Source organism: Siphateles boraxobius, unplaced genomic scaffold (assembly GCF_051911475.1).
Source record: "Siphateles boraxobius isolate OS27281-9 unplaced genomic scaffold, OSU_SipBor_1 7, whole genome shotgun sequence".
Taxonomy (NCBI): Eukaryota; Metazoa; Chordata; class Actinopteri; order Cypriniformes; family Leuciscidae; genus Siphateles; species Siphateles boraxobius.
In genome coordinates, this window is record NW_027509197.1 from 2,447,652 (window position 1) to 2,470,200 (window position 22,549).

General features: G+C 40.6%; 1 protein-coding gene across 1 annotated transcript in view; it reads left to right on the forward strand.

The window, feature by feature from the left end:
* The window catches only part of mylka (myosin, light chain kinase a), a 95,096-nt gene that overhangs the window by 19,857 nt on the left and 52,690 nt on the right, over positions 1-22,549 (forward strand). The window contains exons 3-10 of the mRNA XM_077216304.1: positions 5,011-5,218; positions 6,412-6,457; positions 6,919-7,084; positions 7,175-7,340; positions 7,800-7,821; positions 10,194-10,681; positions 11,398-11,601; positions 16,780-16,914. Coding sequence (XP_077072419.1) covers positions 5,011-5,218; positions 6,412-6,457; positions 6,919-7,084; positions 7,175-7,340; positions 7,800-7,821; positions 10,194-10,681; positions 11,398-11,601; positions 16,780-16,914 — 1,435 coding nt within the window. The remainder of the gene's footprint in view (positions 1-5,010; positions 5,219-6,411; positions 6,458-6,918; positions 7,085-7,174; positions 7,341-7,799; positions 7,822-10,193; positions 10,682-11,397; positions 11,602-16,779; positions 16,915-22,549) is intronic.

Below are 22,549 nucleotides of genomic sequence, written 5' to 3' on the forward strand. Positions count from 1 at the left end.
GTCATCTAGAGACCAGAATATCATGGAGACTTCAGCATAGATACTTTCATTAGTAAACAATCACCCAGAATACTTCATCAACCCAACAAAATCTCATGGCAATTCATAACTCTTCCCCACATTTTCACAAACAAGGCGTAAGCTGGTCCTGGATTAAAATAAGTAACTCAATCTCATTTTCCCATGTTTCCCAGGTTAATCAAGAATTTAGTAATGCTCTGTTGACCAAATGCATTGTTATCCAAACATAATCGAAAGCTTCATCTTTATCAACATAGTTCAACAATTTGGTGTTTCTCGAACAGTGTTTCGGTTGTCCATGTAAATTAGCAATATGACATTAATTCAATCTAATATTAATTAATTAGCAGGCAATATTGGTCCACCACCTATGTGACGACATTCAAAACTTCTACAATTAAACCAACGTGGCTCAAACGACAGTCTTGAGCTAAGTAATTCCTCCAATAATGCGTTGTACTATGGTGGATAAGCATGCACCTCGCCTGGAAACCCTGGAAACTACTTAACAGCATGCTAGTAAACACACAGCAATGCCTAGCAACCACCCTAGGGGTGAGGTTTTCCAAAAGCATCATTAACCGTGGTCGCAACTAACTTCCGTTGCAACTAACAGAGTTCACCCATTCTGTGTTTTCCGAAACCAAAGTTCCAATGAACTTCGCAAACAGCAAACTTCTGTGGTTGTAAATTCAGCTCTTGACCTGTGGTTAGAAGCATAGTTTCTTGTTAGTATGATGTGGATTTAAATAGATTATGCTCTTGGGCAAAAAACCCCCAAAAATAAAAAAGCTAGCATGTTGTACAAAAATAAGTATTTTAAATTGAAAAGAAAAGCAATATTTTTTAAGGGCTTGCATGTGCTCTAGGACCATGGGGAAAGTATGACATAAAGAGGGGAAAAGTGATGGAATCAAACATATACAGTAAATAAAGCAAAACAACAGGGAACAGAAAACAAGTCTCATGCCATTTCCATTATTTAGAGCAATAATCTTACATTAGTTTAATTATTAAATTAAAATTAAATGATTAATTAGTTTGTTGTAGTTATTACGCCACATATGTGATATAATTAACTCTTTACTCGCCAGCGTTTTTGAAAAATGTTGCCTGCCACCACCAGCATTTCATGACCCCCAGAATATTTTGTTTTATGACTTTGTTTTATATCTGAATATTCAATATTTCAAAAGAAAGAACAGAGCTTCTGCTTTTAAAGCTACAATATGTGAAAAAAAAGTTGATAGACGATAGGTTAGATTGATGACGCAGTGAATAAGCGGAATAAGAGTAAGAATCATGGAACTTGGATTTAGAATGATGATTAAAACACAGCTGGAGTAGATCAAGTCCATCAACAACCCCAAAGCTTCACACTCCTGTAGCTCGTCCTTGGTCGACATTTCATGCATTACAATTAGGCAGTTTTGATGCGGTTTAATTTTGATGATCACGTTATTTTACATATGCATCTGCTTACATATGATATCGCTTTTTTCTGCTTCTTTTTCGCATGTGTTTTGATCAGGAGATTCAGTTCTCTTTCAGAAAATACCTAATAGTGCCACCTACCGTATAACAGTGAAAACACGGAAAGACTGAAAATTCAGTGGCGGGGAAACAGTAAATGACAGTTCTGTATAGTTAAACCAACAAGGTTCGAACAACAGATGTGCAAAGTTACTATGGTTTCGGGAAACTTTTGACTAGCTAGTTAATTTCTCCATAAATGCATTGTACTATGGTACTTAAGCAGAGAGTTACGAGGAATGCACCCCAGAACAGTTGGTGAGGAGTTTAGCATGTATACAAATGTATCAATTTATCATTGCTTGGCCGATTCTCTTTTAGGGCAATGCACTGTGAATACAATAGACCTCTCTTTGTCTGGTCTTGCTTAAGACTTGGGTCCTACTTGTGCTGTTAGTATGAATTGTGTGAGAGAAAACACGAAAAAAAGCAGATGTTTTGTGCGAACAACCCTATGTTTTTTGAGTCCTGCTGGATTTTTGAGGTAGAGCTCTTGACCACATGTCTCAGAGTAAAGGCTTCAAACTGAGAGAGTGTACACAAGAAAAACAGCAGCCGACATAGAGGAAATACCAGCACTGCACTGATTTAATAAAGAATTCTGAGCTAATATTGCTATTTTTGGGCAAATCTGCAGCGAAGTGGACCTGTCACTGTGAGGTCTGTTTGCCTGAAAGGAAGAGAGGCCAGTCTTGATACGCTCATCAACCTTTCCTGTATGGTAAAGTTTTTGCTTTCATTTTAGCCTTGGAATTTTGAAAGGGCATCTGGAATCAATCTATTGTCTACTAGCCATCGAGCTGTATAAATTTGTGTATTCGATCTGAAATCTGTTACAGCTTGTAGTAGTTAGCAGTTTCCTCTGATTTTAGTTTCATGTGAAGTGGATGTTTGGCGCTGCTGGTTTGCAGACAGAGAGGTTGGTTGTGTTTCATGATTTGATTGGTCCACTTCCAATGTACAATGTTAAACAATCTCACTGAGATCTGCAGAAACAAGACATGCCAACATTAGTAAAAGACAGAGTGAAACGGGGGAGATTATATGGTGTCCTTATTAGACATGGTCAGCACACAGATTTGGAATGGTTGATAGAACCGAGAGAAAACAGGTAGAAAGATATCAATGAAGTGAACAGGAGTGAGTATGAGCTCTTCATAAGAACCACAGTAGTACCGCTCCCATCAAAATGACTCAGGCATTTGTGTTTGTTCTATTATAGACAGATCCGGTGCTCCTTTCCTTGTGCTTATCCATAACTGATAAACATTTCACTACTACAAAAGATTTCTCAGGGCAAATGAAAATAATGCATTGTGTTTGCTGAGGCAAGACAAGTTTAGTCATGTTAATAAGCTTGGTTCCATTGTATATATATATATATATATATACATATATATATATATATATATACAATGGAACCAAATTATTGCCATATTTGTTTACCATGGTATTTAAACAGTATTCCAAAGTAATTCAAAGAAAATATTCTAGCACTACTGTGCCATGACCAAAACCATAGTATTACCATAGTAGTGACATAGTCTTTAAAGAGGTGCCCAATCCTGCTCCTGGAGGGCCAACGTCCTGGAAAGTTTAAGCTTAGCCCCTGATCCAGCTAATCGAGGTCTGTGTCCAAAAAGCTAGGCAGCTGACTATCAGGCAATGACTTTGCAGGCAGCATTTGTTCACAAAAGTATCTCTGAAAACTGATTTCGGACAGACTTGTGAGGCAGCATAACGGTTTAGTGATCTACAGCAAAATAGAGAGCTATAGTGAAAACAAAGCAAATATTTAAGTAATTATATAGTAATTTCCCGCTAGAAATGATACACAAAATGGAAAATGTTGGTCAAAATCTTATATTTACGCACAAACTGACCACCAACTGCAACTTTTAGACACTCTTCTTTTTTTAGCTCAACTGTAACAATGTAAAGCACAGGATTGTGGGATATCAAAGACAGCGAAGGATACACACTGTAAAACATTTCTCGGTAAAATAACGGTTAAATATTGGCAGCAGAGTTGCCAGTAAACTACTGTAATTCTACAGTATTCATACTGTGAATTATTTAACAGCTTTTTTCTGTGAAATTAAATGCAGTACATTTCTGTGACTAGAATCTGTGTATAACGACGTGAGGCTAAGTTAGTTAGTTATTATTCATTAGTTATTCATAACTTAACCCCGCCCACAACATTTGAGGATGGGAAGTTTTAAGAAAACAGTATTTTACTGCAGATGTACAGTTGTTTTTTAACAGCAAATTTTTTTTTTTTTACAGTGGATTTATGCTTCCTTCAATACTCGATCAGATGAAGGAATCTCAGGAGAGATGAAATGTAATTAGTACTTAGTAATTAAATATTCATTCAGTTAAAACCAACTACCGTAAAACTTCAAATAATAGCCCGGGCTTTTATTTTCCCAAATCGTCGAACTGCACCGGCTTGTATTTGAGACAGACGTCTATATAAAACAGGCCTTTATAATTTCGTGTTAAGATGTTGTTCATTGAGATGTTGTTCTTAGAGTCTCTAATCTCTAAAAATCTCCAAATGCTCCACGTGAAACTGCGGTCTTCCAACCTTTTACTATCGTGTCCGTTGATTTTGATTAATGCACGAGGGAGAGAGAGCAATACAGCGCTCGTGTTGTTTGAAGACGTGAGAGAGTGCGCTCTCCGTTCTCTCCGTTTGCGCCCTGTCAAGCGCAGCAGTCATTACATCACTCACCGATCAAAAAAGGCTTTGGCGGGACACAAATTTCCTTTGGCGGCCGCCATAAAGGGGACGATCTGACGGGTTTTAGAAGATTAAATACAACCCGAAACTAAAAAAAAGACCCGGCCTCTATTTGAGACCGGCCTTTATTTACCCAAACCTGTCGCCACACCAAGCGTGTAAAAGAGACAGGCGTCTATTTGGGACTCGGCTATTATTTGAAGGTTTACGGTATTTTGCTGTAGATCAGATGTTATGCTGCCCTTTTAGGAAATAACCAAGGGAGCAAAACTCAAATAAGTTGACTGTCCAGGAGTAGGATTGGGAACCCCTGGATTTACCTTAGTTAAATGGTTACTTTTTTGCAATTTTTTTTGGTAGTGTTGGTTTGAATTTCTGGCAAAATCATAAATTATTATAATCATGAAAGAGTAATGACAGAAAGAGAGATACTGCGGCTGGTATAAAGTTTCTCTTGTTCATCACACACCACACACACATGCAGAAATCTCAGGAAATAAGTAGCAGAGCTTTTTCCCTCTTGGTGCATAAGCAGGGTAACGCTGATAATCAGTTACTGAGTAACTAATAATGAAGGCTGTTCCCGATTCTGTTCACTGGCTTTCAAGCATGTCCAGAATGCCGTTCATTTCTCTTTGTTTGACTAATTTTACAATTTGTTGGAGTGTTTATCTCTTAGCTTCCTGTGTATATGTGATCTTTGTCAGGTACGTGGATTTCCAGAGCCCCAGGTCTGCTGGTTTAGGAATGGGAAGCTGCTTATAGCAGGGGATCGTTATTCTATGGAACAAAATGCTCGTGGAACCTTTAGTCTGGTGGTCCAGGAAGTCCAGGATGACGATAGAGGACGTTACACCTGTGAAGCTGTCAATGATGCTGGGAGCTGCCAGGTTACCGTGGAGATCGTTGTGGAAGGTAAATAATCACCTTAATGGGCTTGAGGCTCATCTTGAGACGGTGTTCTAGAAAGATCAGGGTCAGTGATCAATGTTAGGGTAATGGAATGATCTATGCTGAAGATAAAGAAAAATAAGTTGGAGAATATATGGCCAGGATATATAGAATATATAACAGGCCCTGTGTTACACATCTGCATAATGCTCGTCTACTGGAAAGTCTACTATCAGTCAAGTAAAAAAAAGTCATAGTTATTTCTACAGCACATTTAAAGGCATTAGAGTTCTGCCAAACGGCTGTACAATAAAATATTGAGCATATAAAAAGAAAGCATTGAAAGAAAACATGCAGTGTAAAAAATATAAAGCATTATATAAAATACAATCAGAAGACATCAACATAAACCCTTTAACTAATCTTAGACATTTTTACTGACAAAAATGGTGAATAAGAAAATAATCTTTCAAAAACAAGAGCTGTTGGTCCTGATGGTGTGTTTTAGAGATTGAAGATGTTAGGCAGAATGTCCAAGCTTCTCTTTTCCATTACGCACGGTGAGGCTGTCAAGTTCACAAAAGGAACCATAAAAAAAGTTGTCAACATGACTTGGGGGGGTATATTCAAGTTTATGCAATTATTTATCAAATTATGCATGCTGGTATTCACATCACCTCAAGAGGTTTGATAGCAATGATTCCAAATGCAGTTAATTCTTGTGATTCTTTGAATTCTTGAAACATTTTTTGTGTTGAGCTATTTCAATTACTTTGTTTGATTTGTTTATTGCAAACAGCGGAAAGTCTGTAAATTGTCAATAAACTTGATTTGCAATTTGGGGTTGATTAATTTTGATTACAACTGTACTTAAAAGTTTACATTACGGTGTAATGCATTTCTCAATTTCCACTTTTTACCGACAGTAAAAGTGTTCACAGTCAGAGATACAGCACTACATCTGTACTGATTTAGAGACTAATAAATGCTTAATAAACTTCCTCCAGCATACTTCACAAAAACACAAACATATGGAGCCATTCAAGTATTTTACAACTAGCAGCAGATAATAGCAGCTGTTGCATGTTTATGAAGGAAGGAGAGAAAGAGGAAAGGGGAAATATCTGCTTTTTATGTTTCTAATGAATTCTGTGTGTTTATGGATGAGTGTATACATTGTATTTCGAGCTTCATGAATAACCTTTTCCATCCCACAGGAAATGCTGTGAAAAAATACAGTCTTCCTTCCTCCAACAGAGCAGGGTGAGATACACACTGGCCGAAAAGCACCACACAAGGAAATTGCATGCATGAATACGAAATATATAACATGCCATATCATTTTGGTAGTTAGTTATACATTGTTTACAGTTACTGTTTTTGTTCATTCGTTTTTTTCAATTATCATCATGTGAAGAATATGATTCACAAAAGTGTCGTAGTCAAATTTTTCTTAGCTTAAAATCAAATGTATAGTTGCGCTTTATCTTGGAGCTGGTTGGTAATGAACAAACATTTGACAAAAATTGATAAGCTATGAAATTTCTGTCAAATATGAATTCTATTAACATTTGGTCAACATTTTGGCCATTGCTGCCTGCCACCTGAGGATATAATTGAGCTAATTTGAAAAGAAACTGCATTTGCATGTAATAAATGTATGTTCCTGGGTTTAGTCGTGTGAATCAGAAGCATTACATACATTTTCTCTCTTTTGTCACCAGTGGTTCTATGGGTGTTCCTGCAGTAGAGAATAGACCCAGTATCTGGAGTGAAAGCCCCCCAAAGTTTGTGACTAAACCTTCTCGCCTGTATCTCAAAGTTGGACAGAGTGGCAAATTCTCTGCCAAGATCACGGGGCGACCCCAGCCACTGGTGCAGTGGTGTAAGGTGAGACATGATTAACCAATATTTGAAATCACAGTTTGGGTCAAGTGCAGGTAGTGTGGGAATATTCATTCCCTGTGTTTCCTCTGTCAGGGAGAAGATAAGATCCAGCCATCGGATCACTATAACATGTTTGAGAGATCAGGAATGCATTTCCTGGAGATTCGCCATGTGTGCTCAGAGGACGCTGGCATGTACACCTGTCTGGTGGCCAACAGTGCTGGGAAAGCCTCTGCAACTGCTGAACTCATTGTACAAGGTAAGAGAAGGGTGTATTCATGGAGAAACAGATTATGATTCTAGACCAGGCCAATGTAGGCCACTTCCCCATGGGCTATAACTACCACCATCTATCTCAATTTTACTCATGTAAAATTTGAAAACGTATACTTTGGCAAAGTGTTTTTTAAATGCAGAATTCATTGACATTATTGCAGCTTTAGAGCTCACTATTGCAGCTTTATTTCTCTTTTTTTTATATAATTCTCATTGTATGAATATTACATTTCATAATTGCGACAAAAGAGGGCCACCAGTGAGGCTGGTGCCCTGGATCCTTGTTGGATCATATTCAGTCTTTGGTAACAGAATTTTCCAGTAACTAGCAATATGCGTTTCAATAATGTCTTAATATTATCCAGCTAAAAAAAAAAAGAATAAAAAAAATCACAGTTTAAAGTCTGAAATTCGCATGGTTTATTCTGTTGATCTGTTGCAGATGGAGACACTGAGACAGCCGTGTAAGTAAAGACTACTTTTTTTTTTAAGATCTAAAAAGAAATTAATAGTACTTTTAATAAATCTTTTTACAATTATGTCGATGCACCATTTTTCTTTGGCCTAGAAAAATCTGTTTCAATCTACATGTTGATTCATACAACTGGCTGAATTCAGTATTTTTGTTAAAAAGAAATGTGGGCAAAATTCACTATATACATCAATGTGCTAAGTTATGAAAATGTTTTCTGTATGCAAAATAAATAAAAACATTTCTATGACAACTTTTTGTCATAATACCTTCATATTTCCTTGTGAGAGATTCCCTCTAATGCAGGGGTTTTAAATCTTTTAAATATCATGAACCACCTAAATGATCATCCTCATTTGAGGGACTCCCATCATAAAATGGGAGCCATCTATATAAAGACCCAATTTATACTTAAAAAAAAAAAAAAAAAAAAAAAAACATATATATATATATATATATATATATGATATGCCCAGCGGGCACTGGACGTGGACTACTGAACTCCACAAACCGCATTAGCAGCTTCACTTATTACTAACCAGTTTGACTTGATTTCTGTCTACAGAAGTCCTTCTTGAGAATTAACAGAGGTTTAGATGTTGACATTTTATAGAAAATTTTGTTTGATGTCACCATTTTGTGACTTATTTAGTGTTTGCTTTAGGTGAGCTCTTGATCATTGACTTTTAAACATTAGTTTTTCTCTGTCTAATAATAATCTTGCTTTCGGGGGCGGATCCCTGCTGTTTGGGAACACAGTCGTGTAAGACAGTTCTGGAAGGTAATCATACCGACAGGGTTGCCAGATGCCAGCACGGTTTTCCAGCCCAAAACCTCGTCAAAAAACGTGAGAATGGACAAAACGCCCAAAATTGTTTTGGCTTGTTTCTCGTTTATACACATTGAAATCATTAACAAGCTTTAAAATTACCCATTTTTCGACTCTCCGATTTCAGAAACAATTTCAAATCAAATGAACGCAAGTAGGCTACACTGACCTCAGTCAGACAATTCTACTCTTAAACTATAAGCTTATGTTACAGAACATAATGCAATCAACTTAGGCTATCAATGAGTCTGTTTATTGTCAATAAAAGCCGCTTGAAACAAAAGCATTCAGTAACATAAAAACATTGAGTGGATATATAGATATACAAAATAGCCCACTTTAACGTCAATTATTTCTATAAATAGCAACATGAAACATGCATATTCATGAATAACATTACATGAAAATCACGTTGAACATTTTATTTAGAACAGGGGAACGTTCATGCATGGCGGGCCATCTCTACACAAAACAATATTTTCATACGCCAAATATAATAGCATATAATATTTGACATCTGTGATTTTTAACAGTTAGGCTTAATACCATAAATGTATAGCCTATATTCCCCGAGACAGGCAGTTAGGCCTGTTTTATTGAAAATCGCTTTGAATAATTGTTATTTGGAATAATTTGATAACACAATAACATAAACAATAATATTGTTGTGTTAAAATGATTCTGAATAAAATGTTCAAAGCGATTTTCACAAAAACACACAGGTCGAACTGCCTGAGCTAGCTATTCCCCGTCAGACAGTTAGGAGTCTGAGTTTTCGTGAAAATCGCTTTGAACAATTGTTATTAAGAATAATAACACAAAAGCAGTAGTATTTACTAGAGTTACTGGACTCACCCACTCTGCTAACTGTAATTCTGCATTCACACCAAACGACTGACCGTTGTCTGGCCCCTTGCCTTCTGTTTCTTGGTGGCTGCTTTATCTTTGAGATCTTTTAAATGAGCACAGATATCAGCGTTGCAGTATTTGCAGTGTGCCTTTCCTTCTTCTGCACCCGGTTCAATCCATGACTTTAAGTCTGGATCACTTTCCCACTCTTTCCTGTAACTTTTTTTAAATATTTTGCCCACTTTTGCATATTGGCAGTGTCAGTCAGCTAGCTAAGTTTGAAAAACCCGTGATCTAGTGTGTTTGTGGGGCGGGCGGACGTGACGTGAGCTGAAGGTAGTGGGAGGGAGTGTACCGAACCACTTTGACTACATTTCAGAACAACCATAACAGCATTTCAGATGCTGTGCAAAAAGATCGGTCCGCTGGTTTGTCCAGATATGCCGTTCCATCGCAAAGTCACATGGTTTATTTGATGCGCATTTATTCGGTAAATGTGTTTCCTTCGTAGTTTATGCGCATGTTTTCTTAATTGAATGAAAATCCAATTTAAACAAGCGCAGTTTTAGAATTCATGCAAATCCAGTAGATTCTTTATGCAATATCCCAAAAAGCGCATTAAAATGGGTAGGTGGAAACACAGCAACAAGACTGTACACTTGACTTTAGGATCTTTCTTTCCTTAGTGTTCCCGAACGATTTCAGGATCCGGTCAAGCACAGCACCAACGGTCTTGACATTGAACAGAAAACTTATAGCACATCTGTCCGAACCGTAACTACAGAAACAACTACACCACTGTCCACTACCATTGTAGCCAGTGTTCCCCCCATGACCAGAACTGACACACCAAAAATAACATCAACCCTATCCTCACAACCCATCAGCAAATCCACAGATGGAAGATCACCTGCCAGTGACAAGACATCAAACTTTGTCAATGAAAGAAGTCAAAACATTGTAAAGATTGAGTCGCATGGCACGAAGAGAGTTTCGGAAAGGCTCAGAGCTCCAGGACAGATGCCTGAACCGTCACGGATGGAGTCCAGCAGAGACAAAAGCCAACAAACCAGAGAGAGCAACATGGATGTCCTAGAAACTCTGCCCAGTTTTGACTATCAGCCTCAGAGCCAAGAGGTCATGCAGGGAGAAAATGTCACTTTCAGATGCCAAGGTGAGTCTATAGTGAACTGAAGTGACTGGGATCAAATTTAAAGTTTAGTCAGTATTAGTATTTAGTTCTGGTCTTGAATTCTGATTGGTCAATGCAGCTTTGATGTGACCAGCTCCTGTCTATACCACTGTTCACATGTCTCGACTTTTTCTGGAAGAAAAATGACACTTCATGAATTCCCTTTTAGAAATGAAGTGCGCTTAATTGTATTCTTCAAATAAATATGAAGTATATTTGGAAAAATAAACTGCAGTTGCAGATAATGCATTATTCATTGAATAAAATTGTACTCATAGAGACTGTTTCACACTGTGATATTTTCAAATTAAAAGTTTTAAAGTAGAGTATGTTTTAATAATATTTTTTTATGATTTAAATTACACTAATTTGTATGTGATGACTAATGTATTAATGCACATGTAAAGTACTTGAATACAATTTTAACTGTAGTGGATTATTTAATATATATATATATATATATATATATATATATATATAACTTAATATATTTTAAATGTACTAAATTGCAACTTCATCATTACTTTTGTGTAATAATAAAACAATAAAGGTTCTTCGCTGGGGAAACAAATGTATACAAATGAAAATTTTACACTTGAATTTTCAGTAAAATATGTAAGAAGAACTGTAGATGTTGTGCAAAGCTGTGTAAAGTTATGTAGATGTTAAATGAGTGATCTCATTCTTTGCTCTCTCAGTGTCTGGGTCTCCAGTGCCAACAGTGAGCTGGGTGAAAGATGGTGCTCCTCTCAGACAGAGATCAGGCGTCAGCACTCACCAGGAGGGCAGTCTGCATGTCCTGTGTCTGGAGAACGCTCACATTACTGACACGGGACAGTATGGCTGCACTGCAACCAACAAAAAAGGAAAGACTGCAGTCCACTGGAATCTGACTGTCAAGCGTAAGAATTGAGTACTCATTTTCTACATCTACATTTTCTGGATTGCCATTTAAAGTTAGCACCCCTACCCCCCCCAAGAAATGGCATAGGCATAAGGGCTTAATCATAAAGTTACTAGAAATTAGTTTGCATGAAATATCTATGGGGGAAAAACAAACTAAATTGGCCTTGTTGCAGTCTAGAAATGCCGTGCAGCTAAAGTAACAGGCCTGATCACCTCTAATTATATGCCTTGTGTCTTTATTATATTTACCTACGACTTTCTATTCACACTGTTTTAATCCCTCACTTCTTTGATCAAACTTCTCACTTCAACTTCTTTGGCTTTTTATGAAATAACCTTCTTAAAAAAAGAACATTGATTCAGACATTCCAATATTCTTTACTTTTCAAAATTAGTCATAGAACATAATCACTCCTGTTAAGAGGTGCATAAGGGCTAGCTAGCATGTTAGCTTAGCACAGCATAAAAACACAACCATTTATGAGATTAAAACAGGGTTCTCTTATGAGAGGTTCTCTCGTATTGCCTAAGTTGCTTACGCTACTGGTAAAGTCATCTTTTCTCAAGATGAACGAATGGGACGAGAAAATCAAGGACCCAGCCGCCATTACTGATCTGAGGAGCGCGACAGATCTTTCCCATCATGCTAAGAAATACGCAGCGCAGGCGATCGGGAGATGTATGACTTCGCTCACCGTCACATAGAGGCACCTCTGGTCGACGCTTGCTGACATGAGGGAAGCCAAGCGCTCCGCTTTACTCGACACGCCGCTCTCTCCCACTGGTCTCTTTGGCCCAGCGGTAAACGGGATCGTTGACCGTTTCTCCGAAGTGGAGAAGACCTTGAAGGCCATGAACCTCTTCCTGCCTCGACGCTCTAGCTCTGCTGCAGGTCGCCCACGTGACCAGCCGCCTGCACAAAGCTCTAACCAGCGTCCAGCTCAGCCACAGCCTTCGCAGCGACGACAGAGCAGCCGTCCTAGATCGCGCTCATCCAGCCACCACAGGCCGCCTCCCCCACGGGGACACTGGCCTAAGATTGCGCTGAAGCCCGAGCATGCAAAGTCCTTCTAGCAAGAGAAGAGAGGAAAAGGTGGTTGAGTCTCCCTGCGGCTGGACCACCATCACAGTGTCTCGCCCTGTCAGTCCCCTCAGAGAATGCTACTGCAGTAGTGTATTTTAGCATCCAGAAGGGCAGCATCGCTCCTCTGAAAACATTCCAGAGGATGCTGGGCTGTATGGCATCAGCTGCAGCAGTGCTTCAGTTGGGGCTGCTGTGCATGCACCTGATACAACGCTGGTTGAACGTCCGAATGCCTCACCGGGCTTGGGTTTTCGGCCGCAAACAGATCAGAGTGACTCAGAGCTGCGTTTCAGCTCTGCAGCCCTGGTTAGTGGCCGACTGGTATCAGCAGGGGGTGACAATGGGAGCTGTCTCACACCGAAAGGTCATCTCGATGGACGCCTCCAACTAAGGCTGGTGCGCTCTCTTGGAGGGCAGACATGTCTTTGGCCTGTGGTCAGACCGAGAGAAACACTTCCACATAAGCTGTCTGGAGATGATAGCGGTCGAGAACACGCTCAAGCGCTTCCTCTCGTTCATACGGGACCACCATGTGCTAGTCCGCTCGGACAACATGTCCTACATAAACCGTCAGGGCGGTGTCAGATCCAGGAGTCTCTGCTATCTGACAGAACGCCTTCTCGTATGGTCTCAGCACCTCCTGCGCTCGCTGAGAGCCGCCCATGTGCCAGGCCATCTGAACGACGGCCCAGACAAACTGTCCAGGAACTACGTTCCCCCAGAAGAATGGTCCCTGCACCCCCAAACAGTCCAGTTACTATGGCGCCTTTTCGGCAAAGCGAAAGTCGACCTGTTTGCGTCAAAAGACAGCGCTCATTGCCCAATGTTCTTTTCAAAGAACGATGATGCGCTGCCCCAAATCTGGCCGAGCCTCCCTCTCTATGCTTTCCATCCAGTCTCTCTGTTACCACAGGTAATCAAGAGGATCAGGGAAACGCGCCACTCTGTGCTCCTTATAGCCCCGCGATGGGAGAATCAAGTCTGGTTCCCGGAGCTGACGCCGGCTGTCACACACAGCCCCTTGGCCGATTCCTGTGAGGAGGGATCTCCTCTCTCAAGCCCGCAGCTCAATCTGGCATCCCCATCCAGAGCACTGGTCTCTGCACGTATGGTTAATCAACAGATACCCGTTGTCTTGCCAGAAGGAGTGATGAACACGATTACGCAATCCAGAGCTCCCTCTACGAGGCGGCGCTACGCGTCTAAATGGTCTGTGTTCTCCAAATGGTGTGCCGATAGAAATCTGGACCCACGGACATGTGGGGTATCGTGGTTGCTTAGTTTCCTCCAAGAGCTGTTGGAAAAGGGCAGGTCCCCATCCACGCTTACAGTATATGTGGCGGCCGTTGCAGCGTTCGCTCTGTCGACGCACGGTCGGTCAATAGGAAGGAACGAGCTTGTCATCCGCTTCCTTAGAGGAGCCAGGAGGATAAATCCCCCGCGACCCCTGTCGGTTCCCATGTGGGATCTTTCCTTGGTCCTAGAGGCCCTGAAAGCATTCCCCTTTGAACCACTAGACTCCGTGGACCTAAAGTTCCTCTCGCTCAAAACCGTTTTTCTGACAGCTCTGATATCAGTTAAATGTGTGGGTGATTTACACAAGCTGTCTGTCAGCGCTGCGTGTCTTGAGTTTGGACCAAATGACTCTAAAGTCATCCTTAAACCAAGGGATGGCTATGTCCTAAGGTGATAGGCACTCCCTTCAGAGCGCAGGTCATTTCTCTATCGGCTCTGCCAGCATCCGATAGTGAGAGCGATGTTAATCTCCTCTGCCCTGTCAGGGCTTTGAGGGCTTACATTACGCGCTCCGCCCCTTTCAGATGCTCGGAGCAGCTCTTTGTTTCGTTTGGTGGGCGCACCAAAGTTCTCGCCGCCTCGAAACAGAGCCTGTACAGATGGATAGTGGATGCTACTGCATCCGCTTATGTGTCTAAAGGTCTGCAATGCCCGTTGGGCGTCAGGGCTCATTCCACTGGAGGCGTGGGCTCGTCGTGGGCGTGGTCCAGCGGGATTTCCGGGATTTCGTAGCGTAAGCAACTTGCGCAATACAAGAGAACCTCTCGTAAGAGAACGTACTCGGTTATATACGTAACCTCGGTTCTCTCTAGAAGAGGTAACGAGAATTGTGTAACCCGACCGTGCTAGCGCAATGAGCGATTTTCGCTTCAGTCGATGAAAACCAGTGAGCTGCCTAACGAGCCTGACTTTTATACGCTAAACTACACCCCTTTTGGCGGGCTGTGACGCGTAAAGGGCGCCGGCGCCCTTATTGGGCGTGACGTTACGCACAGTGGTAGGCTGCTGCAGTTGCCGCAGGGCAGCCAATGAGCACGCAAGACTGCCTGCTCTAGGTCTGCTAGCTGCTGCACTGCGTTGACAGTAAATTAGAAAAATTAGATAATTTTTTTGGCTTCAATATCTTGAGAAAAGATGACTTTACCCGTAGCGTAAGCAACTTACGCAATACTCGTTCCCTCTTCTAGAGAGAACAGAGGTTACGTATGTAACCGAGTATGTTTTTGGTCTAAACTTTATAGCGACGCAGTTGAGTGAAATAACGTTGTGTGACCCCATGTGCTTCACAGAATGAGGCAGAAAATATAGTATTTTTTATACTGTAGGCTACTGTAATAAAGGCTATGTTGATTAGCACTGCTTTATAAATATACTTATTTTTGAAGGCTTTAAGGACACCGATAAACCAGATAAACCATATCAGCACAATCGTGTGTTTATTGTCTTCATGTTCCATCACTCAAAGCTATTCAGCTGCACTGCTCTCTGGATGCTTTTGTCCAAATAAAGGATTTCCTGGAATCTCACTTGTGGACTTCTTGCACGTGGGTGCCCTCCAGCTTTCAGTATGAATCCAACATTACATGAGATTGTTTAACACTCCGTAATGCTCCCATCGCCTCATTTTTTGGAAAAAAATAAACATATCTCAGTAAACACATGAGAATTAATAAATAGGTCTCTAAATATACACACTTTTGAACTAAAAGCTCCGAGGGACATTGTTTAGTCATGGTGAACTTACAGAAGATTTTTTTCTCAATGGATGCGGAGGAGGCTCATATTTCATATTAAAGTTACCACATTGTGCATTAAAAGGTACACAAATTAAGAAACGACTGTCACCATTCGATTATTATAGTAAAACAAAGGACACAAATTGAAGCTTGAGTGTTAGATTAGACCTTTTTAATTTTAATATTTTGTCAAGTCAATTACAATATTTTACATTAAAACTAACAGTAACTTCGAACTTATAACAAAGGACGCCTCAGTGCGGGTTTTATAATAACAAAAACAACAATTTATTGATCTTTATAAGAGCATTAAATGTTAAGCATCGACATCACTGTCCTGTATTGTGCCATGATTTTAGATTTTCCTAATTTAGATTCATTCATCAACATGGATTATACAATAACATTATCCTTCAGAAATCATTCTTATATGCTGATTTGGTGCCCAATTAACATTTTGTATTATTTAATGTTGAAAACAGTTCCTACTTAATTTTTTTGTGAAAACCACAATACACTTTTTTTCAGGATTATTTGATAATTAGAAAGTTCACAAGAACAGCATTTATTTGAAAATAAATCTTTTGTTTGAAATATTATAATTTTTTACTGTCTCTTATGATCAATTTAATGTATCCTTTCTGAATAAAAGTATGTTACACTTTATTTTAAGGTGCCCTTGTTACAGTGTAATTATACAAATAAAGACTAATTCAAATTAATAAAAGCATGCAATTACTATATTAGAGTTAGGGTTTGGTTTAGAGTTACTCACTTGTAGCAATGCATAATTTAGGCTACTGTTATTGGGTTAGGTATTCATTTCTTAAAAAAACTAAAACAAACAAACATACACCTCAAACTTTTGAATGGGACTGTATAGTGGAATGGTTATTCTATTCTTATTCTATTTTAACCTAATTGAAAATTAGTTAATTTATAAATAATAATAATGATGTTGTTGTTATTAGTCTGGCAGTGCCACCTATTGGTGAAACCAAATGCTTTCAGATGCTTTGTGGTTTTAAAGTTAATGTTCAATTATTTGTCTGTTGTAGGTGCGAGGGTGGAGGCTAAAGCCCCGGTGTTCAGCTCTACTCTGAAAGACTGTTCGGTATCCGAGGGACAGGACTTTATCCTGCAGTGTTCAGTAGAGGGAAGACCACTGCCTGAGCTCTCCTGGATGCACAATGGTAAGATGACGCAGTGTTTGAGTGAGACATCCAATTATCATCGTTCCAGTAATTATCATTTGCGAGTCAATTTAGATAAAAGCATCTAATAAATGAATACATGAACATGTATCCGCCCCTAAATATCACATACAACCAGGGTTAATATAGTTACATGAAAGTACAAATGAGATCAAATGATCTCTTTTACAAGAGAGACCTGGCCAAGGTAGCAGCCATGCACTCTCACAATTGAAATACTCACAATTATACATAATATAATACACATTATACAAACACACAACAAAATTGAAGTGAACTCAGATGCATGTTAGTGTGTATATTTGGTCTATTAAATGAGTGGAATAGCATGAGTAAAAAGCTCTCTCTGGGGATGAAGTTAAAGGGACAGTTAACCCACAAATTTTTTTCATCATTTACTCATCCTCAAGTTTTTCCAAATCTGTATGAATTTCTGGAAACACTTTATTTTGATGGTCCCTTTTGAACGTGCTGTTGAATATAAGTAACTTTGCAACTGTCAACTAACTCCCATTAGAGTATTAGTAGACTTTCTTCTTAATATCTGATAACACTTTATTGTGATGGTGCTCCAACAAACACTCTATTGACTATAAGTAATTTTGCAACTACATGTCAACTTATTCTAATCCTAACCCTACCAGTCTACTAATACTCAACTAACACTCTAGCGTCATTAGTAGACATATAGGTGCAATGTTACTTATATGAATGTGTTAAAGGGACCATCAAAATAAAGTGAAACCAAAGTTTTCTTCTGCTGAACACAAAAGGAAATATTCATACAGGTTTTGAACAACTTGAGGGTGAGTAAATGATGACAGAATTTTCACTTTTGGGTGAACTAACCCTTTAAACAGCTTCTTTATAACCAGTAGAGGGCAATAGTGTTGCTGTTTTGGCAAAAAACAAAAATGAAAGAGAAAAAAAAGAAAGTAGCCTACTGGGCAAAAAAGCATGATTTTTTTTGTATTTTCTTTTTTTCCCCCTCTGAATGTTCTTGGCCTACTATGGAATGCAATGGAGTGATACATTACTAGATATCTGTCTTTACTCATGTCTGAGAAGAGTTATTAAGGTGTGTGTTTTTTTATATCACTCTGTCCTCTGTAAAGCTAAAATAGGCTGTATTTATTGTTAGCCTATTACTGTTGTCCATTTGAAATTGTAAATGCAACTGCATCTTAAGTCTTATAGCTGAGTTTCATAGCAACTATTGCATTGTACAATTGCATTGTATTGACATTTGAATTGTTGGTTTCTTAAAGAGCCTGAATAATGGTATCAAAACTACCACCTTTAAAACAACACAGCAATAATCCAAAATGTAACATTTACCCCAGCGTCTGAAAACAATGTAAATCAATCCTAAAAGTTCTGTCCATCAATTAATTCTCAAAAACCGCTAGACCTATGCCTATCCCAGAATTTTGGGCTGGAGGCAGAGAAACATCTTAGATGGATGACAAGCGTGGAAATGTTGTGGAATATATATTTACTGTTATATCTCAAACACAATGCTTCTGTTTAATTGTTACATGTTCTGAAGAAAACATCAGTGGAAAAACTCACCCAATAAATGCTAGTGTTTTCTGGGGGATTGGCACGGTGTTGCTATGTGGTTGCTAAAGTGTTCTGAATGGTTATTAGGAGATTGCAAGGCCATTTATGGATCTGTGTTCTGGGTCTTTACTAGGTAAGGAGTTTTGAGTGATTTTTAGCCTGTTGCTACAGTGTTATTTACTGGTGAATAGAAAACGCAAGTCTCTGAGGTGTTGGTCTCTAGATGTGTCACGTGTCAGTGTTTTTTTGGCAGCGTGCGTGCGTGAATGAACCTTCTGCCCGTCTTCGATGTACCTTTATTATCTATATTGTGAGTAAAAGTTTGCATTGGAACTTATTCTCCCTCATCTTTTTCTGCCTGCACCACACTGTGACGGAAGATCGGACCGCCCAAAATGGATAAAAGGTTTAAAATGATCGTCATGGCTCAGGAGAGCCAAAACTTTTTTTCATTTGTCAAGGACTTTTGCCACCTCGCTGTCACCAGCACCCTCGATGACGTGAGCCTGAGCACCTTGTTCCAGATCAGGCCACATTCAACCATCCAATCAACCTCCCAGACACCACCGGACTGGACTGGAGGGAGACCGTCATCAGGTGTCTGGAGAGCGTCGTGCCTCGATCAAGAACACAGCCAGACCCAACGTTTCTTCAGGTCATGCCTGCCCAGCCTGAGCCCTCAGCCAAGATGGCCGCCACCTGAGCCCTCAGCCAGATTGGCCCGCTGCCACGCCGATTCCTGTTCCCCGTTCTGTTCCCAGACCTGTTCCTGCCCCAAGGACTGTCCATGTTCCCAGACCTGTTCCTGCCCGAAGGACTGTCCATATTCCCAGACCCGTTCCAGTCCCCGTTCCAGAGTCTCGTCCCACCGGGACCACCCGTCCAGAGTCTTGTCCCGCCGTACCACCCTTTTCTGGCCATAGTCTGTTCCCGAGCCTGAGCCTGAGCCTGAATCTGTTCCCGAGCCTGCTTCCGAGCCTGAGTCTGTTCCCGAGCCTGAGTCTGTTCCCGAGCATGAGTCTGTTCCCAAGCCGTAATCTGTTCCAGAACCTGAGCCTGAGCCGGTTCCTGAACTCCCACCCAGCCTCCCTCTCCCACCTCCTCCCATCTACCATCTCTCAACCCTTCTTCCACCAGTGCCTGTCAGCCACCTCAGCTCCTCAAACCACAGAGAGGTGGGGTCGTCGTGGGTCTGCCAGCCTGCAGCTCCAGCCTGGTCGGTGGATCCCCGGTCTCTGCCTCCAACCTTCGTGACTAGGACTCTACCTCGGCCCGTCGATCTATCAGCTCAACATTGGCTCCTACCTCCCTCAGCTCCACCGTGGCCCTCCTGTTCACCAGTTTCGCCAGGCTCCCTCGTCCCCCCAGATCCATCTGGGTCGGTCATCGACCTACCCTCGCCTCTGGACTGCACTCCTCTGGCTACGCCTCATCCCTTCGTCCACCTGGTTCCAATGGACTCCTTACTCCCTTCTGTTCCTCCTTGGTCCTCACTCCCTCTGTCTCCACCGCGCCCTTCTATGTCCCCGCCTGCACCTCAGTCGCCAGAGCCGGCGGCTTCGCCATGTCCCGCTGGATCCTCGGCGTCGCCCTGGGCTCATCGGCTCTCCGGCTCCACCCTGGTCTCCTCTCCCTGGTCTTCTCTCCCACCTGCTCCACCCCCATCAGTCGGCCCCCTGGAGACGTCAGCCCTGCCTCCTCCATGGCTCCTCCCTCCATCGTCTTCTCTCTGGCCGCCTGCACAGCCTGCTCTGCCCTGGCTTGCTGCCTTCTGTCTGCCCTTCACCTGCTCTTCGTCCTCCTCCCTGAGTCCCCTCCCTCCCTCTGCAGTTGGCCTATCTACTGCAAAAGGGTGTGCCTACCGGTAGGGAGGAGTACTGTCACGTGTCAGTGTTTGTTTGTATTTTCACTAGTCATATGTCTTCCCTTGTTCTGCTTTCCCGCCACTCATTTGTTTCCATGGTAACCCTCATTAGTTAATCTGTCTCTCCTGTTATCTCGTTAGTCTTGTCAGCTGTGTCTTGTTTCCCTGATCTGTTTCCCTATGTATTTAAGCCCTGTGTGTTGCCTTGTTCATTGTCTGATCTCCGTTGTAGTAAGTGTATGTGAACCTTCTGCCCGTCTTCGATGTACCATTATGATTTATATTAGGAGTAAAGGTTTGCTTTGGAACTTATTCTCCTTCGTCGTCTTCTGCCTGCACCACACTGTGACAAGTTGTGACTCGAGTTCCTCATTCACTGTTCAATATTTTTAATTGTTGTTGATGTAATAAAATACTCTATGATGTAGAGTGATGTTATTGTTCTGTCTTTGGCTATTAGGTCAGTCTTCGTCAATGCTAGTGCACTGTTAAAGTGAAGTTTAGTTGGGGTTTATGGTCACAGTCCATTTAAGCAACAATACTTGTGATGCTCGCCTTAGCTAATACTACTAATAATTATATAATTTTAATCATGCACTGGAAGATTATTGTTAGTTTATGATTCTCTTCAAAGAGACAATTCATGTTCAAATTGTTGTGCATTTCCTTAATCTATTTTTATATAGTGACTCTTCAATCATTGCTAAAGGACCTTTTGGTGTAGCAGTTTTAATTATATATAAACTGTACTGATAAACTGATTCTGTGTGTTATCCTATAAGAATCGGACTGTAAGACTGATGGTGGTGTTCTTACAGACTAGCTGAAAGTCTCTTGAGTTTGACTCTGGGTTTCCCCGAGAAACTGTGAGCCGCAGCCTTTGAGCAAATATGAGACCTTACAACCATATAAAGGCAAAACATGCATCACTCACCCTAAAATATTCACACAGATGGACATGGTAAGTCAGATAGATAGAGAGAGAGAGAGAGAGAGAGAGAGAGAGTGTGTGTGTGAGAGAGTGTGTGTGTGTGAGAGAGAGAGTGAGAGAGAGAGAGAGAGAGTGTGTGTGAGAGAGAGAGAGAGAGAGAGAGAGAGAGAGAGAGAGAGAGAGAGAGAGAGAGAGAGAGAGAGAGAGAGAGAGAGAGAGAGAGAGAGAGAGAGAGAGAGAGAGAGAGAGAGAGAGAGAGAGAGAGAGAGAGAGAGAACGAACTGTATCTGTACAGGCTGATTTTACAATCCCTGGAAAAGTAGGGGGTTGTACAAAAAGAAAGTCAGAAAAGAAGAAGATGCTTTTCCTCATGATTTTGAGAGGAATGCTCTCTGAATCATGTTGCTCTCTGCCCTCAGGGACATTTAGCCATTTACAAGCAAAAACATTTAACAATGAATAACAAAGTGCTATTCTATACATTTCCCATTTGACAGATACATTCACACATCAATCGTTGCAGTGCCACTGTGAGATTTTTTTTTAAAGCTTTTACTAAATGGGACTACGTACAGAGTTTGACAGGAACATTGAACGTCATCACACCTAACAAGAAAATGCATCTACTCACTAGTCCGCTTTTAAAGCCTCATTGTGTTTATAACTGCACTCTTGCAAACAATTTAAATAAATTTAAATAAAGTTTGAAAGGGTTTTCACAAGCTTCATGGTTGTAATCTTTAAAGTCATGCAACCGTGGTGTAGTTCGTTTATAGCCTACGTATAGCTTTTTACTTGCGATTGTATTTAGGCTTCAAAATTCACAAAAGCTATGTTCATTTGTAAAGATTATCATGATGAATTAAATGTGTAAGAAACATACCCCAGTTTCACAGACGGTGCTTAAGCTTCAAAATGCATGTTTGGACTGGGAAAGCTTAGGCCTTATAGACACAGTGAAACACAAGTAACAAAACAAGGAACAGGTGTGTAACTAATCAGAAACCATAGTAACAAACTTGGACAAGAACTAAAGCTGGATGCACACTGTACAATTTATTATAGTCCTTCAAGACTGCTGCTTGTCAGACTGTTTATGAATATGATCCCCGCTGTAAGCCATCACACTGAGGGATCTCACACTGTGGGATCTCAGTTGTCACTAATGCCGACTTTATGGCAGACTGTACGCAAGAATACTCATCCAGAGTTTACCATCATTAATCCGTGAGAAATATATAGCGTTAAGTTTGATC